The sequence below is a fragment of the Pituophis catenifer genome, unplaced genomic scaffold (assembly GCF_029215685.1).
Source record: "Pituophis catenifer annectens isolate HBS135680 unplaced genomic scaffold, rPitCat1.0.hap2 SCAF_4, whole genome shotgun sequence".
Classification (NCBI taxonomy): domain Eukaryota; kingdom Metazoa; phylum Chordata; class Lepidosauria; order Squamata; family Colubridae; genus Pituophis; species Pituophis catenifer.
In genome coordinates this window covers 80190316-80216633 of record NW_027256884.1, presented here as the reverse complement: position 1 = coordinate 80216633, position 26318 = coordinate 80190316, and the positions used below count along the sequence as shown (strand labels likewise).

The 26318-nt window shown below is 35.8% G+C and overlaps 1 protein-coding gene across 1 annotated transcript in view; it reads left to right on the top strand.

Annotated features, from left to right (window-relative positions):
* Window positions 1-25533, top strand: part of MAP3K7CL (MAP3K7 C-terminal like) — a 36869-nt gene extending 11336 nt beyond the window's left edge. The window contains exons 3-5 of the mRNA XM_070942631.1: window positions 5408-5469; window positions 20998-21113; window positions 23215-25533. Of these exons, the coding sequence (XP_070798732.1) occupies window positions 5408-5469; window positions 20998-21113; window positions 23215-23395 (359 nt within the window). The 3' untranslated portion in view covers window positions 23396-25533. The remainder of the gene's footprint in view (window positions 1-5407; window positions 5470-20997; window positions 21114-23214) is intronic.
* Window positions 25534-26318: the final 785 nt, after the last annotated feature.

The following is a 26318-nucleotide window of genomic DNA, read 5'->3' as shown; positions in this document are numbered from 1 at the left end:
GTGTTCCAATATTTGAGGGGCTGCCACAGAGAGGAGGGGTTTAACCTATTTTCCAAAGCACCTGAAGGCCAGACAAGGAATAATGGATGGAAACTGAACAAGGAGATTCAACCTAGAAATAAGGAGAAACTTTCTGACAGTGAGAGCAATCAACCAATGGAACAGCTTGTCTTCAGAAGTTGTGGGAGCTTTATCACTGGAAGCTTTCAAGAAGAGACTGGACTGCCATCTGTCACAAATGCTTGGGCGGGGGGATTGGACTAGATGACCTACAAGGTCCCTTCCAACTCTGTTAATCTGTTATCTGTTAAAAGTTAAAATGAAAGAATTCTAAACCCAAGAATTTATCTGAGCACTAAAAAATGTGATCATACATTTAACAAAGTACTACCCCAAACTTTTTTAACTTCAAAAATTCAGTTCAGGAAAGAAAATATTTTTGCATAGTTGCTGCATTTTGCATTTCTAGAAATCAGAAATTCTTGGTAGTGTAAGACTACATCCATAAATTATTTATTTTTATATCCATTCATGATTTAGACAGTATAATTGTAAATTTTGCTATGATGTTAGTCATCATAATTCATGTCATAATTCCATATCAAAAGTTGCAGAGATTTAATTACCATTATACTCATCATTTTTGTTTTGTGGTAGGCACTATTTGCTTAGGATGCTTAAGACTGCTGGCTGGATTTTTCCAGACTATTATTAGGAAATACACATTTGTTCTGAAGATCTATTTTTGGTCAAAGCATACTGTCTTCAGACTAACTGCTAAGATTAATCAGACAACTTCTCTACACTTAGTTGTAAGGCACAGTTTCCATGTGAGTAATATCTTTGCAGACCAAAGCAAACATGATGTTAATTCATAGGCAGTGGTAAAATATTCCTGGACCATGTATGGCTTTTGTGGTCTCTCCCTTACAGCCCACTCCTGATGCCCTTTTTATACATGTCCAGCTGTTGCTACAAATGTTTCTATCCTGAAAAACAGATGATTGAGTGAAAAATATTTATCCTAATGGGGAAAAAAATGTGAGGAGAACACTGCTTATATGGTCTTTTGTTATGGAAGTACTCCACAGCAGCCTGCTATTCAGTTGCAAGTATAGATGGACGTGGGAGAGGGTGTCTTCCCTTTTCTCTTTTCCAGACAATGGGACAAAGAAATGTGTATATAGGAATGTGTGCATACCAACCTTCAGACAATATGACTTGAAATCTAAATATTACCCATATCTCCTAACTCTGCAAGTAACAATCAGAGCAGAATATTTCTATTATTGTTGTTGTTATCTATGAATCCAACAAATATCTTTATTAACAATAATATCATTATCATTTTCTCATCCAGATGGTCAATAAATTTTATAGACAAATTGTTGTTTCAGAGGTGCATAACTAATACAATTTGGCATAAATTCTTACATACTGAAACACATCCTATTCTCAATATTAGCAGAAACCTGAGCAAAGTTTGAAACATCTTTACTTTTTGGCAGAAGCTTGTAGGAGATGATCAGACTGAGCCCAAGGGAGAAGGTCAAACGTATCATAAATCATGAATCCCTTCACACCCACAAGAAATCTAAGTCCAACCCATTTTGAATGCCTCTCTTATCTTTCCTGCATTTCCCTTAATAGTCAGTTGGCCAGATTCTTTTAGAGAACTTAAGCTTGCAATAAATTTTTATACTCTTTTGAACTGCCTGAATCTCCTGATTTCCCGGGCACTTTACAAAGTTGCTGTTTTTGAGATGAATTCTCATTTCTCAAACTTCTCAAATTTTGAGATGAATGATTATTTCTGATGTGCCTCCATAAGATAGTTCACTACATTGCGTTAGTGTGACATGTTTTTGTTCGGTAAAATACTTCCTGAGGTATTATTATACAAGAGCTATATGTGTAATAATCACCGAAACCTAAAATAAAGATGTTGACAAAAAATGGATGCCAAATGGAAACTAGTTTTCTAAGAGCAGTCGTAGAAGGCAATTTCAGTCAGTCCATGCCAGTTAGGGAGTTTAATCTTTTTGAAAATCAGAACCACCACCTGTATCTATAATTAAATAAGAAAAAAATTAATGTGATGGGAATCCTCCTGAGAAACAGCAGTTTTGAGCTATATTGTACAGTAGTAAATTAATATATGTCATCTATCTATCTATCTATCTATCTATCTATCTATCTATCTATCTTCTATCTACCGTCTGTCTGTCTGTCTATCTTATCTATCTATCTATTTTTCTATCCAAAAAGGCTTGATGGAGATAGCCATCTCATCCCACTTGGACTGCCTATCCTATCAGTCCCAGCAGAGGAGGCATGCTACAGGCCCCATTGGCCAGGGTATTCAGCTGGCAGAGTCCAGCAGAACATCCTTCTCTGCTGTTGCTCCTACACTTTGGAACATCTTGCCAGGTCTTTAAGCTCTTGCAGAGGATCAGGAGAGTTGGAGCCAACCCTCCCAGAATGAGGTCAGCTCCAACACTCCTGAACGTCCATAAGAACTTAAAAACCTGGCTCTGACAGTTGGCTTGAGGCTCCAGTGGGGGAGCTACTCATTGGAGGTGATTGATAGATTGATAACAGATCCCACTCCCCCCCCTCATCCTACACATTCACTCCTCATCTTTTAGTTAGTTGAGCATTCTTATAGTATAAATAAATAAGTAAGTAAATTAGTAAGTAAGTAATAAAATGATGAGCATACATAGAGCATAAATACAGAGATTGGGCAGCCTTATTTTTATGTCAAAATCTCTGCTATTATATTTTGTCAGTGATGTAGTTAATCAAGTAAATGCTGATTTTTCAAACTACTGTCCTATCCACATATTTGGAATAAACTACATTCAACTCACCAAAATTTCCTTTGAGCAAACAAACTAATAGCTTCTACCTCTGTTCAGAAAGCCACTGGTATTAAGAAAAAAATATTTTTTGCCTTATATGTGAGAAATTTTCTAGTCAATATTATTTATAAAAATAATTTAGTAAGCCAAAGGAACGATGAACAAAATACCTTGTTTTATTAGCCAAAGATTAGATACAATTCCACTTTTTTCCACTGTTCAATCATATCTGATTCTTGGAGACAGCCAAGACAAGTCCCTGCAGTTTTCTTGGCAAGGTTTTTCAGAATTGATTTGATTAGATACAATTCCATATAACATGCATAAAAACGTGCCACTGAGGTATACCTCAAACTAATCACTGGAAGAGTAAACATAATGCTCATCATTGAATCCATCAATGTTTTCCCCTTACCCAGACTGGTTTGGGCTGCCTGCCATATGGCAATTTTCCAGAGATCTGATCATTCCATTCTCATTCCAGAAGAAAAAGAGGATGTTACTATTGTCCAGCTGCTCATTCTTGACATCCCAATAGTCTTTCATGGTCCTCCTGGAGCTCTTAGGACACTTCAGACAAGGTTTTTTTGTATTGCGACATAATCCCAGAGTAGAAAATACATCTGCTGCATATCTTAGTATGAAGTGGGCACATATGTATTTTTAGCTCTTCATCTTTTTATAATAAATGTAAATAATGAAGCAAATATGAGGTCTCCATTTCTCATTTAATGAATCTTTATAGTTTCTTCCTTTACAAGAAAAACAACTTTATATGCAGTGTGAGCAAAGGCAGTCCCAACACCCGGAAAACATATATTAATGGGAAAGGTACAGCAATGAATTAAAGCTGAACAATGTGTGACTTCACACAGCATATTGGAATAAAATTGAAGAAATAATAGTAGGGCTTATTGTGATATCTGTGTATATGATGCTTCTCTTTCAGCTTATGTAAGCAACCATATTTCAGTAAGTCATACATTGTCAAATTGTGTAAATCCAGAATGCTATATGATGCCATTAAGATTCGTGAAGAAATAATATTTAGTTTTATAAACATTATAAAAGCTTCCAGCTTTCAATGGTTTTGGGAGAGTAACTTAAATTAAATTACTAATATTATATAATGTATATTAATAATGAATAATGGATTTGTAAAAAAAAAATAAAAGGACTTGATATATTTTATTCAGGGAAAAGAAGCCCATCTACAGCAATGTAAGACAATGTATGTTATACAGAATAAATGCAAGACAGAAATATAAGACAAATTAATGCATGGCAAGCAAAGACCTTAGCGTTTTAGGAACCCCTTAGGGTCAGAGTCAGGGACCAAGAAGTCATCACCTTGGTCAAACGTCATGTCCCAGTGGTCTTTTTTTTACATGGCTGCTACTTCTCTTGATACTCTCTCTTAAAATATACTTTACAAAATATATAAATAGAATTTTCTGTTTTACCCAACAGGCTAATATTTGTTTACAAATAATTGTTTGCATTCAGTTTTGCATGTTGTGAACACAATTGTGGGTTATTTAAACCATTCTTTTAGAACAGATGAACACAGAAGCAGAGGGTGAGTCAATCAGGTTTCAACTAGAACCAGCTAACAGCCACCATCACCAGTTGCTCGAGACAAAAAATGTAAGCCAGTTAAAACCCCAAGAAGTATTCAGAATGGCTATGGCTCCATTACTCTTTAAGAGTTCTGTTAGTTATGTACTAATGCTGACCTAAGGTCATTGCAGAAGCACTGTATCTCTGTTCCTTCTTCCACTCCCTGTTTTCCAAGCCTTTGATCTTGTGTTACTGATACTTCTTGGTCTCTGATCATTGCTTCCATCTCTGACCATATTTAGGATTACAGACTGCTCCTTGGCTTCTGATCCTCTGGCAGCAATGTTTGGCATTATAGTCTGTAGTGTTTAGCATTTGGGGACTAAAGAAATGTTAAGAGTAGTATTGTAAAATACATTAGCACCAAGGGGGTTACAACAATGGTTTCCTGTGACGGGAGATAGACTTGATGAATCCTCAAATATGGAATGATTGTTTCTAGTACCTCAGCAACTGTCTTTTCCATTTACAAAGAATCAGTAAAGGCAACCTCTTTCCACTAAGGTGCAACATCACAGGGGAGCTTGGTTCACATCACTCTTCTCCCCATCTTTAGTGGATTGGTAATTGTGTAATTGGAACAGAAAGTTTGATTAAAAAGCAATATCAATTACAAGAGAGAAGGGAGAAGTACCTAACCATTCTTCCAATACATGTCACAGCGGAATCCAATATGAGATTCAGGATATAACTGCCTGTAAAAAAATCCAAGGATGATACTTTCAGTGATCAATTATATTGGATAGACACTCGTACATATCTTTATTTTAAAAAATACACATATATTGTATAGATATGGAGACAATCTATAAAATGTGATAAAATGTCAATCAAAATGTTATTTCTCTACATATAAGGATACAAAGATAAGCAAACTCTAATCTTTATATCATGAGTTCATAATCTTTATGTTTTTATTTCAGATGATTCACCCCCAGAGAATGCCTTTCCTTTGGCTTTTCCAGATCTAGAACAGCAGCTTCAGGTGCCTCTGTTTTGGTTTTTTTTAATATTCAAAGCTATAATATGGAACATATTTTTGAAAATTATCAATAATATACTATTGTTAATGGGAATCCAAATGTACATGCAATTAACATATTAAGATGTTCTCAGATAGTGTTTGGTACAGAATAGTCATTATGGAGAATGTCTAAAAATAATCTGGTCTGCAAGATAACTTAATAGGATTTATAATAGGTAAGATGTAAGGAAGAAAATTTAAGAGACAATACCTTATATTCTTCTGGGGCAGGGGTGTCAAACTCGTGGCGTTATGTTTTCGTCACATGACATATCACAACTTTTTCCCCTTTGCTAAAATGGGGGGGGCATGGCCAGCACGTGACACATCTGGCCCATAGGTTGCGAGTTTGCTACCCCTGTTCCAGGGCAAAGGATAAAGGAACTTTACTTAGAACAATTATGAGCTCTTCCAGAGGTAAATAAATAAATAAATTCTAAAAGCTTCTGGTGCCACAGTGTTAAAAGGGGGGAAAATTGCAATACACAATTCAGTCCAAGAAGAAAGGGAGGACATATAAGAAGGGATATTAGAATCTCTTAGTTCAAGTTGTGTAGCGCCATTAGACAATTATGTGACATCATTGAGAGAGGTCGGTTTGGGTTGTGCATGTCATGTGTTGGCAGGTGAGAAAAAGAAAGACAAAGATTTTGAAGAAATGAACAGTAAAGAAACAGGTTTTTAACTGCAGTTATAATTCAAAATGTTCAAGACATTCTGACTAACAATATAAACATAATTTGTGGCAAAAGGGTTTGTACCAGGGGTGGGTTCTAAATTTTTTTACTACCGGTTCTGTGGATGTGGCTTATTTTGTGGGCGTGGCAATGACAATTGTTTAGGATTTAGCAGAGGTACTGGTCTACCAGGCTTTTAACTGCTTGCAGAGCTGTACTGGTCTACTCATTTGTTTTTGGAGGCACTGGTGTACCCATTTATTTTTGCAGGCACCGGTCTACTCACTTATTTTTGCAGGCACTGGTCTACCCATTTATTTTTGCAGGCACCGGTCTACTCATTTATTTTTGCAGGCACCGATCTACCCATTTATTTTTGCAGGCACCGGTCTACTCATTTGTTTTCTTTTAACACTAATCAGCTGTAGGACTGCCCTTTGAAGCCCGGCGGCAAGAGTTTAAACAGTTTTTTTCCCTCTAGCCAATCAGCTGGGACTCAGGAGGCAGCAATAGACTGGGGGTGGGGCCAAATAAAAGGTAAAAATAATGCGCGAGGGGCAGAACCGGTTCTGTGACATCATATCGTCACCGCTACCGGCTCAGCGGAACCGGACGGAACCCACCACTGGTTGTAAGTGTAAAAAACAGTCATAAGTCACTTTTTTCAGTGCTATTGTAATTTCAGTCACTAAATTAACTGTTATAAATTGAGGACTACCTGTAGTAAAATAACAAAACAAAAACCTTGTGCCTTAATCATCCTCTTAGGATGCACTACCCCTTTGCTCCATGTAAAGCACATGGCAATCAGGAAATAATTAAGGTGTGGGTACAAGACTGACTGTTCCAGAAAAGAGTGCAATTGTCCCACAAAATGAATTTCCACAAATGCCCACCTAGCTATGGCTCATCAAGCAGGTGCCATGAATACAGATATACCCTAATTGCACACCAATTCAGTGCAGGAGAGTACAGCCCCATTCAACAGCAAAGGTAACAAGTCACCAGACCTAGGAGAGCCAAAAACCCAAAGCCACTCTGTGTTGCTAGGCTTAAACTGTGCTTGGATAGCACTGCAACAGTATCACCTACATGGCCCGGGTAGAGACACATACCTGGGTATCATTAGCATACTCTAGTTCCTCTGCTGGCCCAGCTAACTGGTACAATGTTGGCCATCCATCAAACCAGCCAAAACCATCATACGCAGCCACCCACCATCTACTATATCACCAAAGATCTCAACAAAATGAGCCTCCCAAGCAGGCATCCACATCAGTTGCACCCTTCTATCAGGCAACCCTTAAGTAGCAATGTAAGTTTCAACAGGCAAGCTTCTCATTAAGTTGTCAGTAAGGCCCTGATACTTTTTGTTTCTTTGCTTTCTTTGCTCTTTTTTTTTTTTTTTTTTTTAGTTCATGGTTACTTTTGTCTCCAACTCTTGTATGCAATTACCTTAGCTCATTCTTTTTCATCTGCATAGGTTCGCATCTTGCTCTAAACTAGGATTTGTTTTAAGAATAGCTAATTCAATAATCTATCGTTGCCTGATTTAGACATAACAGTAAGCAGTAAACAAAAATTTATATGTCACAATGGTTAAATACATCTGTTTTGCCAAGCCAAAGTTAAATAAAGACTGCTAGAATTAACCTAAAGCAAAAACAAAAATAGTTGTTTTGGTAATCATGACATGTCAAAACTGATTTAGACATTTCTTCTCATTCATATAATGAGAAGTGTCAAGAGAGAAAAGGCTAAAGGAGGGTTTGATATAAAGTTCTGTAAATATTTACATAATAATCATATCAGTGCCCTTCATTCACAATATTTTGGAAGAATAATAATTAAGGAATATATGAGATTGCTTCTAAACTGTTATAACAATCTTCGCTTGTTCTGTGTTTTGGCATGGATTAAGTGGTGTTTAAGAAGCATTTATCATATGGTTTTCACTAATATGAATTTTGTCTAATTCTATGATCAATTTTCCCATTTTCCAACAACTTTCTCCTTAAATAGGATAGTATCATCTCCTTTCTGGTCTAGTTTTGCATTCGATTGGTTTTTTTTTCCTTCTTAATGCTTGTTCTTATTACACTTTGTTTATTATTGCTTTTCTTTAGGTGCTAAGTAGGTAGCATAATTAATAAGAATAATTCTCTTGTTCATCTCCTCTTAGTTAACTATTTTGGTTGTAATTGTCTTTCTATTCTTAAACTGCTATCTTCCAAACGCAATGGATTCCAACTCTTAATCCCAACCAGCATTATTTGAAGAAGGCTGTTCTGATGACTGCAGTACTTTATCTGGCCTTCTCTAGGTGTGCATGATATGCAGGACCATTATATATACAAACCAGTCTGATGTATATTTTATGTAGGAACTAGTATTTCATATTCATTATATATTTCATTGTTTCCTAATGTGTTTATTTTGGATTAGAATAAAAGGATGTTCTAAATTACTCTACATGTCTGGTTTTTTTCTCCAATTTAACTGTCTATCTCTTATATGGTCAAATGTGGTATAAACCTCTAGAAACAGATTTCTTACTAAATATTAAAATTTTCATGGCCTGCTTCATGTGTGGCATCTTTTTTGTCTCACACTGTAGACAGTTTTGCCAAAGAACAGTGTACATAATCATATCTGAAGTCTTGAATATAATTATTTTGTTGTTAATTCAGAGATAAACAAGATCACATTCTTGTATAATTTTTCATGTTTTGCTATGTGACAGTTTTGCAATGAAGAAAAAGAATAAGTAGGGACAAAGGCAACCATGGCCTGCTGCCGGTTCAGACCAGTTCAGGCGAACCAGTAGTTCCAACCAGCAGTCTGCCCACCCGCCCTGGTGCTATGACATCCTATATAATCGCCAGTTTTATGATGCTGCGCGCTCTCACACTTTTGGTTCTGGCTGAACCAGTTGTTACATGAGTATGTGAGACCTACCTCTGGACAAAGGTGCTGCTAACATAACTGTAGTCCAATTTTGACAGAGTACACTGAATTATTCACTGGTTTATACCAGGTTAACTTCAGAATCATCTGCTACTTGTTATCCTGGAAATAGAGCAGTATGTATTCATATGAAAAACAGATTAAATTAGAAGGATAAAGCTAAAAGGTTATATGCTTAGGAGTAATTTTTGTTTAATGCTTTAGGAATTACTTCTATGTATACTCTTGGTTTTTTTGAAGTTCGTTCTGTCACAGATGGGAATCTGATCCAAGAGTATACATCTTCTAACTCAATTATAGTTCTGATCATAAGAGAGGGTGAATTATACTAAATGGATAACTCTGAAGATATGAGATGTAACATTGGTGGAGACAACTTGAGCTATTAAAATTCTATAAACTGAATCCATACAACTGGTTGACTAAAAATGACATTGCGGGAATGAGAAGCATGGAAAGAGGGAAATGACAGATTTGTTAGACAGATGGGCTGCCTTTCTCTTTATAGAAAGGGGGGGGAGATAAGAGCTGCTTAAGTTAGGAATAAAAAAGTTTTCTAGTTTTGGAAACAGGATTTACATGGTGGATAACAATAGAAACATTCATGAAAGACTAAACATGTAAGACAAGCTGAACATAGTGTTCAAATCAGAAGTATGTATTTAGTCCTTTTGTAAATACTGGGAGAAAGATCATTAATTTGAACTGAAAATTAATCAAATTAATGAAATACTTTATGAAGCAGTTATCCCTGAACATTGGGAATCAGGCCTATTTTAGACTGTTGCTTCTGACTTCTGGAAGTCATCATTTCTCTACTCTTATGCGTCATTATTGGGAGCTCTTACTGGTATCATCTTGTCATCTGTGCTGTTCTTCAATTACTTCACTTTTTCAAGATACTTTTTCAAGTATCCAGATCTATTCCACAAGATATTGACTCCAACTCCACAGTCGTGTATTACAGCTGATCCAATCATGGGCTTGACAATATGGCAGTGATCTGTAGCTTTAGCCTACTTGAATTGGCTAGTGTCTCCCTCACAGCCATTATTGTTTTTCATTGAACAGAGCCATCACAGATATGGCCTATTGCTATGTTGTAGACAAGCGACAATCAGTAATCTATAGTATGAAAAGCATGCATCCCTCCAGAGATTGTAGGTATCTTGGTGGATGATGTATTTAAATTACCATTTATTTGAGTCTGGTTCAGTAGTGAATTGGCAGCCAGTGAAGATATTTTAGTACATGTAACGAACTAGCTCTAGCTTCTGGAGCAATCTCAAGGGTGACATCACATGGACTGCATTACAGCAGTTAGGTTATCACCATGAATCAGCAGAGCCAAGCTATCTCTATGCAGGGTTTGAGAATCCCTTATCTGCAGTGTTTTTTTTTTTTTTTTAAGAAAAAGAAATAAAGAGCCATGAATTTTTCTTCAGCACCTAGTTCATAGATGAACTCATTGCTGATCATGCACTAGTTCTCTTAATGTATATTCTTTAACTGCTTATCATTAAGCTATGGTAATATTTTAGCCTAAACTTTCTATGAAGCTAGTAGCTTCATATAAATATGAAACATAAAAAATAGTTCCTTCAGGTATCCTAAATTAGAAATCCATTGTTACCTTCTAGAAATTGGCTGACGAGTGACGAGCTGACGAGTTCCATAATTGTGTGCAAACAATACTATCAAAAGCAAAATGGGGGGGGCAGGGGCGGGGAATCAAAGTGTCATTTTCTCTATCTCACTTCTCAAGTTATTTAGAAAATTTAAATAACTGCCCAACTTAAGCAAATAACTCTGGATGGCTAACAATACAAAACCAATATAAAAGTATACAAACAAATATAATAAATACAAAAGCTGAGGGAACTTACAAATAACTCACAGCCCAAAATTCATATATATTGAGCTGTGCTAATGACCCATACTTAAAGCCCCCACATTCTTAATCAGTTGAAGTTCCCAAAGGCTTTCCAAGGGCAGACCCATATAGAGACCATTACAGTAATCTAAATGGGAAGTGACTAAAGTACTGTATGAGTGACTCTGAGCAAAGCCTCTGAATACAGGAATGGGCACAACTGTTACACAAGATGGATTTGCACAAAGACCCTCTTAACGATTACATCACCTGCTCCTTGAGCAGGACTTGAAAATCCATGAGGACTCCCAGCTTGAGCAACCACTCTGAGGAATGCTACTCTATCTGGAGTTATTGATAAAACAGCTCCAGAACATGGCACTCTGAAACCTGGAGACATTTGGTTCTGCTTGGGTTGAAATATTCATCCCTATCTATGCCCTCATCACTTCTAGCACTGGTAAGGACTTTTACTGAATCATTTGTACAATCCAGTACAGAGATATACACCTGGGTATTAACAGCATGCTTGTAATATCCCCCCCCCCATCCGCTGATAGATGATCTCACCCAGCAGCTTCATTCTCTAGGCTGCCCAGCCAAAATCTACCTCTGAGCAGATCCAAGTGACCTTACCCAATAGATATTTAGAATAGTCCTTGGGATGATCCAAGCCAATTCTGTCCTTAAATAATACTAATTAAAAAAGCTTTGAGACAGATCTTTAGACAAGCAATATGCTAACAGAATTGCTATAGTTAGGTTACAGCTCTGTTTGTAATCATCATCCCCAAAAGATGGCATTTACCCATGGACATCTATTATAATCTTTTGGGTCCAGAAAGATTTTTCTCAGAATAATTAAATCTTTTTAAGGACCTTAGTTGCCAACTCTTCAGTAATGAATTCACTATTTATAAAATTCATCCAGATAACTCTGCATTTTGTAAAAATTTATCTGAATGCTTCTGTTAGTTTCACTTTCTTTTTCTTGGCCTGTAGCAGTAGAATAATCCAAATTACTGGGTTTCAAACTCCATTTTGATGGTCTTTTCTGGAACACTGTTTAACCATATAGATGTGAATGGATGTTAATGGATGTTAATGACATAATACAATGCATTTGTTTACCTGCACATGTAAACCAATACCTGCATATTGGCTTGAGTTCATGTCTTAAGCAGTTGAGACTTAAAGAGTTATATTTTGAGCCAAGAAAATGAGTATGAGTGAAAAAAGGTGCTAAATTTAAAATAGTTCAAAATTTAAAATAGAATATTAATTTATAGAATTTATAATTATTGTACAATTCAAATAAATATTTTGAAATGAAAATTGATAATTTGTTTTGGAATACTAGACTCTAATTTGCTTGTAAATAACTAATAACTAATTGGAGGATCCACTTCCAAAAGTCAGATTTACATTTCTTAATATTTTTTAAGGTTATTGTAGTTGATAGCATAGATGTTGCTTTGCTTCAACTCTATTTTCTGAGAACTGAAAACTTTTGTTTTATATTTTTGTCATGTTAATTCTGTTTCAAATATACTATGAATATAGTCTTAGTGATAACTTATTTTCCACATCTTTTCATGGTAAGCAGTGTTATGCAAAGTAGGGAAGAAGAGTAAGAAAATAAGCAAAAGAAATTAAAGGAATGATATGAAGAAAAGAAAAGACAGTGCAGTAGAATCTTGATTTCATGTACCATGTCCCAATTTGGTAAGCTGCAAATTCAGTATTCTGAATTTGAGTTCACACTTTCCCTCCCAAATAATGAACAAAGTCCATTATTTCCAAAGGACGATGTACAATGTTCATACATTTTATAGAAATGTATGTACCTTGTGTAAATTCAAATTTGATCAGCTTTGTTTTAATAGACATCTGTGCCCTACAAATGGCCTATAAAGTTAAATTTTTATTTCTAACAAAATGTAATTTTACTAACACCATAGACCATATTCCTATCTTTCTATGCATGCAAATCATCCTTTTTTTTCTATCAAATACATCCACCACACTGCTACACACTGCTGTATGTGTAGCTCTCTGTGTTTCTCTTTTTAAGGATATTGTCAGTCTATCATAACTTTCCTGATCCCTATTCTTTCATACAGTTATGTAATGTGATCCTCTTTCATTCACTCTATACAATCAAAGTGAGGCTGGGGGTTCCAAACGTTTTTTTTTTATCAGGCTAGGTAACATCTCCAGCAGAATTTAGAGAATGCCAGTGTTGGAGTTTTTCTGCTTATAAAGGCTTCATGTAATAGTAGGTCTTGTAATGGGAGGGTCACATCAGGTGGAGGATGGGTCTTGTGATAGGTCAGGTGTGGGTGGCATCAGGTGAGGGTTTTGGGATGGGTCAATCAAAATATCCAAACTTACATCAACAGTGGGAAAAAATACTTCAGGATGGTTTGATCAAAATCAAAATTACTAACTAGAATGTGTTGTAAAAAAATAAAAATAGGAAGAAGAGCAATTATTTCTTTTCATTTTCTGGAGTTGCAAAATCTGTAGAGTGAAGAAACAGTGCTGAGTTTGGGAGGAAATTCTATTTATTTAAAGTGGCTATAAAAATTGAAAAATGAAAACCATAAAGTATTACAATGAAATTGATGCCAAATGCAAAATTAAAGTAAAACATGAAAATATAATTACTAAAACTTCACAAAAGCAGTGCTTTTGACACATGTATCTCTTTAGGAAGTATTCATTTCATGCCTGATGAAAAATTCTTTCCTGTGTACCGGAGTTGGAACTGGGGTCATCTTCAAAAAGTCGTTCTTGCTGATGTAAACTAACCATGAAGATTCACAGTGTGAAAGTCAGTCCCAAAGATTATTGAGCCTTATGCCATTTATTAATTTAGTCTGCCATCAAATCTAGCTGACACATAACATTATTTTTTTAAAAAAGTCAATTCCACCCCTTTAAATCGTGTCCAGTGGGCAACTGGAAGTAAGGTTAAACAGTATAGAAGATAAAAGAAAACTCTTCACCACCATAGTTCATTCACTAGAGTCTATGCATGTGCCAACAGGAACATCTAATTCTACTGCAAAACAGTGTCTCCGACACCAAAGCATCTAGGACAGCCAAAAAAGGAGATCATGTTTGATGCTACTTGAAGTTACTGAGAAGTTTAAAAGCACTAGCAGGATCTTACTCTTATGATCTGATAATTTTAAATTATAGGTCATTATTCATCAAGACAAAGCAGTCTCGGTACAATTTCCCAAGCAAAACTTCACACTGAGACATTTCATATAATCCATTAAATGATTAGAAGAACATTGATCAGCTCCCTAGAGTTATTGTAAAAAGCAGAGACTTTGGTAAGATACTTTCATATTCTGATAAATGTTATGGAAACAATAACAATTAATGTTTAAATTCAAAGACTGAACTTGCATCAAAGAGAATTATAAACAGACATCAGATGTTATCATCTGTATTTGTTGTCCCAGGCCAATTATTAGTCAAAATTGTTAGCTGTTCTTTTATTGAAACTTACTAAAATAACATGCTAAAGGTTAGCGAATAATATTGTACCATTTTAAAAGGGTCAATCTGAATATAAATATTCTGTGCCACTCCCTACATAGGGACTCTAAGCATTTTCCTCCACAAATAGAGGGATCTAAAACAAGGGTGCGGAGATAGAAATAGTTTCTTTCTTATAACAGAGGAATGCTAGTGCTGATTAACAGGACCACAGATGAAATTAAACAAGTCCTTACTCTTGACTCAAAATGTAGTATGGTAAGAAGTTAATTTAATCATTATAGAAGTGTGTTTTACATAGTTATAGGTAAAAATAACCCATCCATTAATTTGTGTCAAAATATAGATGGCCAGCCAAATGAAACAAAAATATATCATCTGAATGAATTTATGAAATGATGCCTGTTATGGATGTGTACAAATCTTTGAGGTTTCTGATTAAAAACTTCAGGTTCCCAGAGCAGTTTCCCCCTTTTTTATTCACATAAAAGACCCCAAGAAGCAAGTTCAGCTACACTTCAATTAGAACAGTCAAATCATTTCACTTTTCTGCCTTGACTGTTTTGCATTCTTTTGCAAGCAAATCCCTCTCCTGCCTGATACTATTTTGTGATATTAAATTGTAAAACTATTCATATCTAGATTTAAGAATAATATTTGGATTTAAGAAAAAAACTTACAGAACTGTTGTCTCTCAGCATCTGACCTGATCTAGTGATGACTCTCCTATAAATAAATCTTTGATCTTTCTTTGGTTTGTCTTGTGACACACCCATAACAGGCTTACTGTCTGAATTGGCATGTTAGGTCCCATGGTAGTTTTCTTCATGAATCTTCCTCTGAGTCTCCCCCTCAAATATTTCATGAACTTCAGTCCACTCAAGAACAGATAAGCCTTCAGCAGTACAAAAAATATGATGCATCTACTTTAGGATCACTAGATATTTTTCTTGGATTAAGATATAATGTTCCACATCTATCAGAACAAGTCAGTTTTAACCACTATTAAACCTTTAGCTGCCTACAATCATGTCCATAAGAAAGCTCCTGCTTTCCCCCCCAGAATGCTCTTTTTTAATCTTAATCTGTCATTCTCTGGGTTTTAAAACTTCCTCCTTTAGACAACTCTGTATCTGCACTTCCCCTTTTTCCCATAACTACCATGAGAATCTAATATGAGAATCTAAACTATCTTCTATTCATAACTCCCTAACAGCAAAGTATAGCCTTCAGAATTAGGACAGAACTACTGTATTTGTATATTTGCAAATACCAGCAACACACTATGGAGGAAAGCACTCTCATCATAATATCCTAAATCATATAATGTATTTTATAAATTAGAAATCACATAATTGACTTTGCTTTATAAAACATAGAGCACTTCTTCACCAAGTAGCTTTATCTCAGGCTCCATGATGGTGCCTTCTCTTGCCCCAGGTCATGATTTAAGCCTATCACAAAACACAGAACACAGACACAGAAGATTTAATGAAAGAAAACTAAAACAATGCATTCTTATGTTAACAACATCTTCCATTCCACACCAATTACGTTACATTAAGGTTCAGTAAAGCTGAAACACTCTTGGATTGTGTATGCTTATCGTTATGTAGCATGCATTTTAATGCTTACTATGGAACTTCCTACTAAAACTGCCCTCTTCCAACAGAATATTATTGTGGATCCTATCCAGTAGGTATGAAAACTAGAATTTATTTCAGCAATGTGAATCTCTTCCAAATGCCTTTATCTTTATTATGTAGTATGACTACATAATAGAAAAACCCACAATACTCAGCAATTGTCTGCATGTAGGTAATTTTTGTACAAAAGATTTAAAAACTTAAGGCACTATTTTTATTATTAATAATAAGCCTACAATGGATCCTCAGAATGATGGCTTCAAATTACTCCAATGAATGTTATCATTCTATCACATCCCCAAGTATTCTGTTATTGGAATGTAAAATATGTTATTAATCTAAATCAATGAACCTTTCCAAGATACTGTTGACATACACAGGACACATTTGTGATGAGAAGAGCTGTTGCCTTCCTGACACTCTAGCAGGATGTATAGCATTTCTGTCTGGCATATTCAGAAGATTAAAGGTTCATTTTTAGTAGCAATAATTACACTATGTGCCTCTAGCTGATATTTATTTATTATTGATTAAATGTAATTTAAATTAGCACAAGACTAGAAGTTCTGTTTGACGATAGACAGAGCACTCAGAGTTGTGTAGCATAGGGACAAGAGTGTTGGATTCAGAATGCAATCTCAAGCTCCCACTCAAAAAGAGTTTTCTGGGTAATTTGGAGCTAATCATGTATTTTAATGCTAACCATCTCATTGGATTGTTGTGTAGATAAAATTAGAGGCAGAAATAATTTGTATATTGGCTTGAGCTTTTTCATGACAAAAGGGAACAAAAAAGAAATGGGATGATAAAAAACTGAAAGATAGCAGGCATTATGGTACCACACTTTAGAATTTAGAAGATGTGGCCAATGACTTATTAAAGTGATAAAACAGGTGCTTGCCAAGAATATTAAATTGTTGAGGTAGGAAACAATATTGCTGTATTAGATATTAGATTAGATACCCCTCATCCTATCAATTTATTATACCTCAAGTCTTTCAGAATCTTGCAAGTCTGAATGTGCTTGGAATTGTTCATCAAGCTTTTTCAGAATGCATTTAATGCACCTAATCCGCATCTTAATGCACTCCACCTCTCTCCCTTTACCTTTGTGAGATCTAGAAGAGAGTCTTATACGAGTTCTGCCCTGGGCTCAGGTTGCTTTCATCTGACAGTTGTTTGTAGTAGCAATTCCATCTATGCCTCAAGACTATTCCCTTGGTGCCTTAGTCAAATACTGCCTCCTTTATCCTTTGGGATGCTGTTTTCTTCTTTCTGTACTTTTCATCTTTGCACAGAGGAATCCCTCACTGCCTCTTCCTGCATTCTCTTGCTTGAGCCTAATACAGTCCTCTCATTGTTATTTTGTTTTATTACCCTTGTTGGACCATCCTACAGGTAGTGGTAGTCCTCAACTTATGACCACAGTTGACCCCAAAATTTCTGTTGCTAAGCAAGACCACTGTTAAGTGAGATTTATCCCATTTTATGACTGTTCTTACCACAGTTGTTAAGTGAATTACTGCAATTGTTAAATTGGTAATAAGTTGCTACATGAATTCGGCTTCCCCATTGACTTTTTTTGTCCCAGAAGGTTGCAGACGGTGATTGCATGAACCTGTGACACTGCAACTGTCATAAATACATACCAGTTGCCAAGTATCCAAATTTTGATCACATGAGCATGGGAATGAATGTACAATGGTCATAAGAAAGAAGCAGTGGTGAGGCCCCTCCTCAAGAAGCCCTCCCTGGACCCGGCTGTGTTAGCAAATTACCGTCCTGTCTCCAACCTTCGCTTTGTTGCGAAGGTTGTTGAGAGTGTGGTTGCGCGACAGCTGCCTCAGTACCTGGATGAATCGACCTATCTAGACCCGTTCCAGTCGGGCTTTAGGCCCGGGTACAGCATGGAGACGGCATTGGTCGCATTGGTTGATAATCTCTGGAGGGCTCGGGACAGGGGTTGCTCCTCTGTCCTGGTCCTATTAGAACTCTCAGCGGCTTTTGATACCATCAACCATGGTATCATGCTGCACCAGTTGGAAGGGTTGGGGGTGGGGGGCACCGTTTTACGGTGTTCTCCTCCTTTCTCTCCGACCGGTCGCAGTCTGTGTTGACAGGGGGACAGAGGTCGACCCCGAGGCCCCTTGTATGTGGGGTGCCACAAGGATCGGTCCTCTTGCCCCTTCTGTTCAACATTTATGTGAAGCCGCTGGGTGAGATCATCCATGGTTTTGGGGTGAAGTACCATCGCTGATGACACCCAGCTGTACATCTCCACCCCAGACCACCCCAATGATGTCCTTGAAGTGATGTCCTGGTGCCTGGAGGCCGTACAGATCTGGATGGGGAGGAACAGACTCAGGCTCAACCCATCCAAGACTGAGTGGCTGTGGTTTCCAACGTCCCGATATAGTCAGTTGGCGCCATCACTGACTATTGGGGGCGAGTCGTTGGCCCCCACGGATGGGGTTCGCAACTTGGGCATCCTCCTGGACTCACGGCTGTCTTTAGAAGAGCATATGACGGCCGTGGCCGGGAGGACTTTTTATCAGGTTCGCCTGATTCGCCAGTTGTGTCCCTTTCCGGATCGGGACTCGTTACACACGGTCACTCACGCCCTTGTCACCTCACGCCTGGACTATTGCAATGCTCTCTACATGGGGCTCCCCTTGAGGAGTACCCGGAGGCTCCAACTGATCCAGAATGATGATGAATGGTGATGGGAGCGATGTGGCGCTCCCATGTGACTCCCCTCCTGCGCGAGCTGCACTGGCTCCCAGTGGTCTTCCAGGTGCGCTTCAAGGTTTTGGTTACCACCTTTAGAGCACTCCATGGCTCAGGACCAGGGTACTTACGAGACCGCCTTCTGCCACCAGTAGCCTCTCACCGACCAGTTTGCTCCCACAGAGAGGGGCTCCTCAGGGTGCCGTCGGCCAAACAATGTTGACTGGCGGCCCCCAGGGGGAGAGCCTTCTCTGTGGGGGCACCTGCCATCTGGAACGAGCTCCCCCTCGGAGATACAGAGGATCCAAAACTTACGCACCTTTTGCCGCGTCCTAAAAACGTTTTTATTCCAACAGGCTGGCCTGGCCTAACTCTCCCTTTTAAATTGGGTTTTAAATGTTTTATATAAATTGAATGTTTTAAATTTGTTTCTTGAGCCCAAATTATTTAATCTATTTTTAATAGCTTTCAACTTTTGTATGTTTTTTGTATTTTTATCTTGGCTGTTAACCGCCCTGAGTCCTCCAGGAGTAGGGCGGTATACAAATATGATAAAATAAAAAATTAATAATAAATAAGTGTGAAAAACAACAGGTCATTTTTTCAGTGTCGTAACTCCAAACAGTTACAACACAAATGTTGTTAATTGAAGACTGCTTGTAACTACAGTGCCACAGATTGGAGGTAAATCTCATAATGAGACGTGGCAATGGCTAAGAGCCAGAAAATTGAAGAAAGAGACAGAGGAGCTAATTCTGACTGCACAAGACCAAGACTTAAGAACAAATGCGTACAAAACCAGAATCGAGAAGACAGTAATAGACAACAAGTACTGCCTCTACAAAGAAGCTGAAGAAGCAAGAGTTCACAAAGTCAGATCTTGCAAGAAGATTGTACAGACTGACTACAAACAACGGCATGATAAAGTAGCAACAATGGTGCATTGGAATATCATGAAGAAGTTAAATTGTTCTGGGACTTTAAAATTCAAATGGACAAGCACCTGCCACATAAGTCCTAGACTTAACAATTGTCAGTAAGAAAGACAAAAAAGTTTGGATAGTGAACATACAGTAGCAGTATCTGGAGTAGCAGAATAGAAGACAAGACTGGAGGAAATACAAAGACCTGCAAAAAGAAGTAGATAAACTGTGGCAAAAGAAAGCAAAGGTAGTATGAAAAGTAAAAGGCACCTTTGATACAATCCCAAAACATCACTTGAACACCATCAGCATGGACAAAATCTTCTTTAACACCATCAGTTGCTTTCTGTATATCCCAGGTCCTTGGGAAGAACTTGATAGGTGGATAAAAATGCCAAATCCAACCTGAACATCTGGCTGACTATGCAACAAACTATAATTTATTATTATGTATTAAACTTGTTGCCATCTGAATCTCAATGACTCTGGATGGATGCCATCTATTCCTGCCTTCCAGAAGCAATGAGAGGCCCATACTGGCAATAGGGCAAACAGAAATTATGGATTTGTCCTCACTTTTTGAGGCAGGTGGGCAGTTCAAAATGTGAAAAATAAATAAAATAAAAAACGGGATGTCACCAGAGAATATTTGGGATCTATATGCTTAATATGACCATTTCTAAATAACAACATACAATGAAAGAAGAGTGCTCACTTTTTAAATTAAATACTGTACATATTTCTTTTAAAAAACCACATGGTGAACTTTTACTCACAATTCTTCACTAACTTGATATATTAAATTATTAAGTACTACTTTTGAAATCAAAATTCTAGGCAATACTGCCAAGTGTGATTCTAGTAATGCATTATTTTATTCAGTTTTTCTCTTCTTATGTTTTGGTTATTGCATTGCTTCTTATTTAATATTTATTCTGTTTTGTTAAATGAGGCACAAAATGGTATCCTGAATGAAAGTTAATTACTTTTTCCTTAAATAAAAAGCCAGATCATATATCTTTTTTTCCCAGGGAGAAGAGGCAATGTAAACCTTTTCACAAGAGTAATATCAAATAAAGCATCTCCTCTTTATGTTCAAATGACATCTCCATTTAAATTCTATTTATATTTAAATACCTTTTTTTTCTTTATTCATAAAGCCCCTGCCTCCCTGCCATGACTCAAAGGAATCTATGCAGGTGTTCAAACAACATTGCCAAATAGCAGAAGAATACTATGAAGTCAAAAAAGAAATTGCACTGCTTGAAGAAAGAAAGTAAGTTTGTTTCCCCCATATTTCACAAATACTCAGTTTGTCACTGAGTCATAAACTGGTTTAGTGATTTACCTAAGGTGAAATAAAAACGCATTTATCTCTGTGAATAGGTGGAATATGTGACTTGCATTGAAAGTAGCAAGTGTCATTTGTTGAGATTGATGGCTGTAGAAATGAAACAAACAAACAAATAAACAATAAACATAAGATATGTACTTTCCCAATGTTTCATGTTTCTCTGTCAAGACAGCGTCTGGTCTGATTTTACTTACAGTGCAATAATTTTGAAAGTACTTTAGAAATCCAGAGAATTCAAAGCATTAAGAATAAATTGAAATGTTACATCCAATAACTTGGATTTGCTTTTGCAAATGAGCAAGTTTTCATGGCTTTAATTAACTAATAGAGAAACCAGCTTTCTTCAACCTGATTCTATGACGTGTAGGACTGTTGGATGGTTTTCGGTTATAAAAATCTAGAAGAAACCATTTAAAACAAAATATGATGTTCAATGTGGTAGTCTCCCAATTTTCACCCATGGGAGAGGAGATTTCTGAAATAAAGTCTTAATGAAAATATGTTTCTTTTTGATAACCAGATATGAATTTGTGTGCTATAAGAACTGATTCAAAGTGCAGTAAATTCGAAAACAGTAAGACATATGTGATAAAATGTACTTAACCTACTAGTATTAGAAGGAATCATCATGGTTGTTGGATGGAACCAGTAGTACTCTGGAGGTCGTTTACACAGGTTGACTTCAAATATTGTTTTAGGTTCACATGACTAAAAATCTCCTTTTAGCTGTGAATTTGTTTTTCTATCTTTCTAACTTGTTCCCTGATAATAGGAATAAGCATTCTTGTGCAGTAAAGGCTGCATTGAACAGACAATCCTAGTCAGATGCTGGTAGGAGGTAGTTCATCATGATTCCTTCCCTCCTTTCTCAAGTACAGTACCGCAAATCCAAATACACACAGTATCTTCCATTTATTCACACACATATATGAAAGTATACAAAACAGGTGAACCCATTTGCAGGACAGCACAAAAAAGAAGTCATGACACTTAAATTTTCTCAGTGGTTTCCTGTGTCAAGGAGCAAGTGTGCAAGCAAGGGAGAGACATAGCACAGAATTGCCTGGCTTCAGTGCCTCTCCTCTGCCTCTCTTTTTCATGGTTGCCACTGGTAATAAAAAATCAGCTCCTATATTATTGTTTCTGATAAACAGCCTCATTGAAAGTGTACAGTTGCAAGGGAGGAAAACAGTTATTGTAAGTACTGTATTTAACTGAAAAAAATTATTGATTGTGGGAAACTATGGTCTATAGACATAAACTGAAAAATAACTGCCTGAACAATGGATACAACCCAATTTTTCAAAGAGCAAACCAAATGCTCAGGAACACTGAAAAATATTTTTTTTTAAATGGCAGTGTGTATTTTACTCAGTATTTGGGTAAACTCAGCATTAGATGTTTAGTTTTATCCTTTAGTATTGTATATATTATTATATGTTATATATAATATAACATATAATAATATATAATATTGTATGTTAAGTTACACGCTTATGTTTCAAATGAGTAATTTGTTACCAATACTTACCATATTATCACTGTTGTTACTTAAAAATAGAACCTAGAACTAATGATTAAAAGACCCTTCAGACCTGTCCATAGTTGCTTTCCATTAATAACAACTGCAGCAGGGGTATCTGAAAGGGAAAAAATCAAGAGGTTATACAAAGAATGTATATAAATACTATACATACATACATACATACATACATACATACATACATACATACATTATAAGACAACTATTTCTTCCTTTTAATTCAGATTTACCTACAGCTGTTAGTGAAATTATACACAATGTTACCATGATGAGCATGTTGATTGCTATATTGAACACACCAACTTGAGTTTTCCCAGGGGAAAAAATCATATATTTCCCATTAACTGATGTTTTCAGAAAGCAATTCTGCTTTTTCTTTTTTTATTCATGGGATCTTTGGATCCAAGCCAAGATATCTGTGTTCACCTTTAATATAACCTTGGAAAATAAAAGACGCTTAATTTTTGTTTTCTTTTTCAGAAAAGAGTTGATCACTAGGCTAGATGAAGCTGAAAAAGAGAACAGGGATGCTGCACAGTTAACGAAGGAGTATGCAGATCTGACAGAAGAGAACCGGACACTGAAGTTGACCCAGACACAATGTGTAGAACAGCTGGAGAAGCTTAGAATACAGTATCAAAAGAGACAGGGATCATCATAACCTGAATCAACATATCTGGGCCAATAAAAAATGCAAATCTTGAGTCTGCTGGGTAAATGGATTTTTTTTCTTTCTCTGTCTCAAAGATTCCTTCTAAAGAGTTGGAACACTTAAACTTGCAGACTATACAAGCATCTATATTTAATGTAATGCTTTCCAGCCACTAGCTAAATATGGATATTGGATATTTTATTTCAAGTAGCATAGTTAGAGGCTTATCAGTCCCTATTATATATGCAAATGGATCAGGTTTCTGTTCTAAAGATATTTCTTTCAGTTTTAAGAAGGTTTAAGTGCATTAGAAACTGGTATGAGTCATCTCTGTTGGAGGATACATTACACTAAGATGTATGGCAGGAAGAATGTTAAAATGGGGCAGGCTGTAGCAATGCTGTCTTCTAAATTTGAACTAAGAAAACTGGGAAAAAACCTAGCAAGAGAGGTAAAAAGGTACTCAAATATGGAAGAATATTTAAAAGTTAGCAGCATAGTACCTAAATCACTTTCTTTGTCAAGCTACAGCTAAAAAAAATTATAAACAAATTATTTGGCAGTAACCTCCAAGATATTAAATAATATTTCAATTTAGAATTTCAGTATAAATTGACAAAGTAACATGTACATTGTTAAACAATAAAGGGAAAGATCTATGTTGTACAATGGTATTAAACTTCTTAAAAATAAATCCTGTTGATTTTAATGGCATTTTTGGTTTAAAATCTAGTTAGGCATTATTCCCAAATGAAGGCTTGAGGATTTAATATTTGACATCAAATTCAAAATGTAACAAAATGAACTACTATACATTTTTTAGAAAGAAATTGAAATTGTTACCCTTTCTGTGTATAGCATAAGTATTCTTTTAGTTGTAATTTTATACAGGATGTCATCTCTATTAACACTCATGCTACATACGAAAGTCACTATATGTTTGAAACAACATATGGTTGTGACCACACTCTAATTAAAAGCAGTGCTCAACGTGTTGTGAGAATCAGCCTGTTTCCAAGAAAGTGCATGTTCAAACCACATTGGATCAGTTTGTTTCCATTTCTCTTTTTTGTAAAAGTATCTTCAATACCACAAAGTAATCAGACTTATAATACTGGAAGGAATAGGGATCAGTCATCCAACTTGTGCTCTGAAACTATTTTTCAGACCAGGAAAAGCACACAATTATTTCAACAGTATAATAAAAAAAAATTATTATACATTTCTATGCAAGTAAATTAATAAGATTTGCAAAAGCAAAGTTTATCAGGAGTTTTGTTCCATCTTCCTTCCCCATACAGTCAAATAGGGCTAAAGATTAGCTACTTAAAGAAAAAAATCTTAAAATTCTCCCCCACCTTTCCATGCCAGCCAAACTGCCAGGACTCTATTCCACCATGACAATTAAGTATGTCAACACAATCTATGAACTGTTTTCTTTCTGATTTGTTCATAACAAAGTAGCATTACAATCATAATTGGAATAGGCAAAAAATGCCACTGAAGAAAATATTTTTGCCAGTTTTGTTCATCGTGTTGTTAAAACTTATGTTGCTGTAAAATGACAAACTTAAGAAAGTTTGTGTTTTACTTTATAAAAATCTATTGTTCTGAGACTTCAGAAACTACAGAAATGTAATATGATACATATGTGTCTGTCAGGTACAGAAAAACTATGCCATCATCATATCCTTCCAGAATTATAGGCTGAGGATTAGTCCAAACCAGAATTTGTATAGAAATGTATATGATTCTGAATACATACTTTAAAATAAATTCAGTAGTATTAAATTAGCCTTACTTCTAAACACATAAGGCTAGGATCAAGAATCTAGAAATTATTTGTAAGAAAACAACAAAAGTAACACAGAGACATGAGGTGAATAATTTTATTATATGATTGTCCGTTGGAATTTCAATCCTACACACATGACTTGAAAGTAAATTCGAGTTGGGATTTACTTTTTGGTAATTTGTTTAGGTTGTTAATGAAAAAATGGTTTAGTCTTACATCCATATTTTGGTGAACTTTCTAAAAAAATGGCCGATCTTAGATAAATATTTTAAATGTTTCATTTCCTTCTTTTTCTCCACAAACTTGTTTTCCTTGAATCAGCTAAAATGTCTTTGTTATATTGTTGTTCTATTCGCACAGTATTTTTTTCATTAAAAACAATTTTAAAAACAGTCTTATTCTTGAATTTCATTACTCTGCCTAAAATATTGAACTACTAATAGCGGATTCTAGATAGACACAGACTCTGGTAACATCTTCAAAATGAGCCATCTTTATTGGAGTATAAGCATCCACTTCATAATAAGAATAGCCTTCAAAGTCTTATCAGATCTGTATCTTTTTTGTTACCACAGACTTATAAAATTGCTCACTACCCCCACCAACCTGTCTGTTCTCCACAATGAAAAACATCAAATTTAGCTGTATGGAGCACAAATTCATAAATCTTACCAAAGTTGGGCCCAGATAGCCATCAGATGAAGTATATTTCTAATACTGTTGCAATCAAGTTAGTGGATGCTATTAGAACCATTGAACCGCATAGTTTGCTTATACCATTGTAATACATATTAAATAAAATTGATAAAAAATTAAAATATTTTATTGATTAAGCCAGCATTTAAATTCACTTTAGTTGGCTTAATATATTGCAATACGAAGGTTTTTTAAAAAAATAAATCAAATTAAACTGCACTAAGCTCTATTATTGTTTAAAATGATTTGATGCCAGACTATATTATGCTCTTTTAATTTTTATTTGACTATATTAAATAATAACAAAATAAAAGCAGTGATGCATACAGTACATAGTATTAAAGAACCAATACAATCTTAATAATCTTAATGTTGATAAACTACATACATCAGCAATTAATTGCTTAACAGAGATGTTTATAGCCTTTTTCTACCACTGTA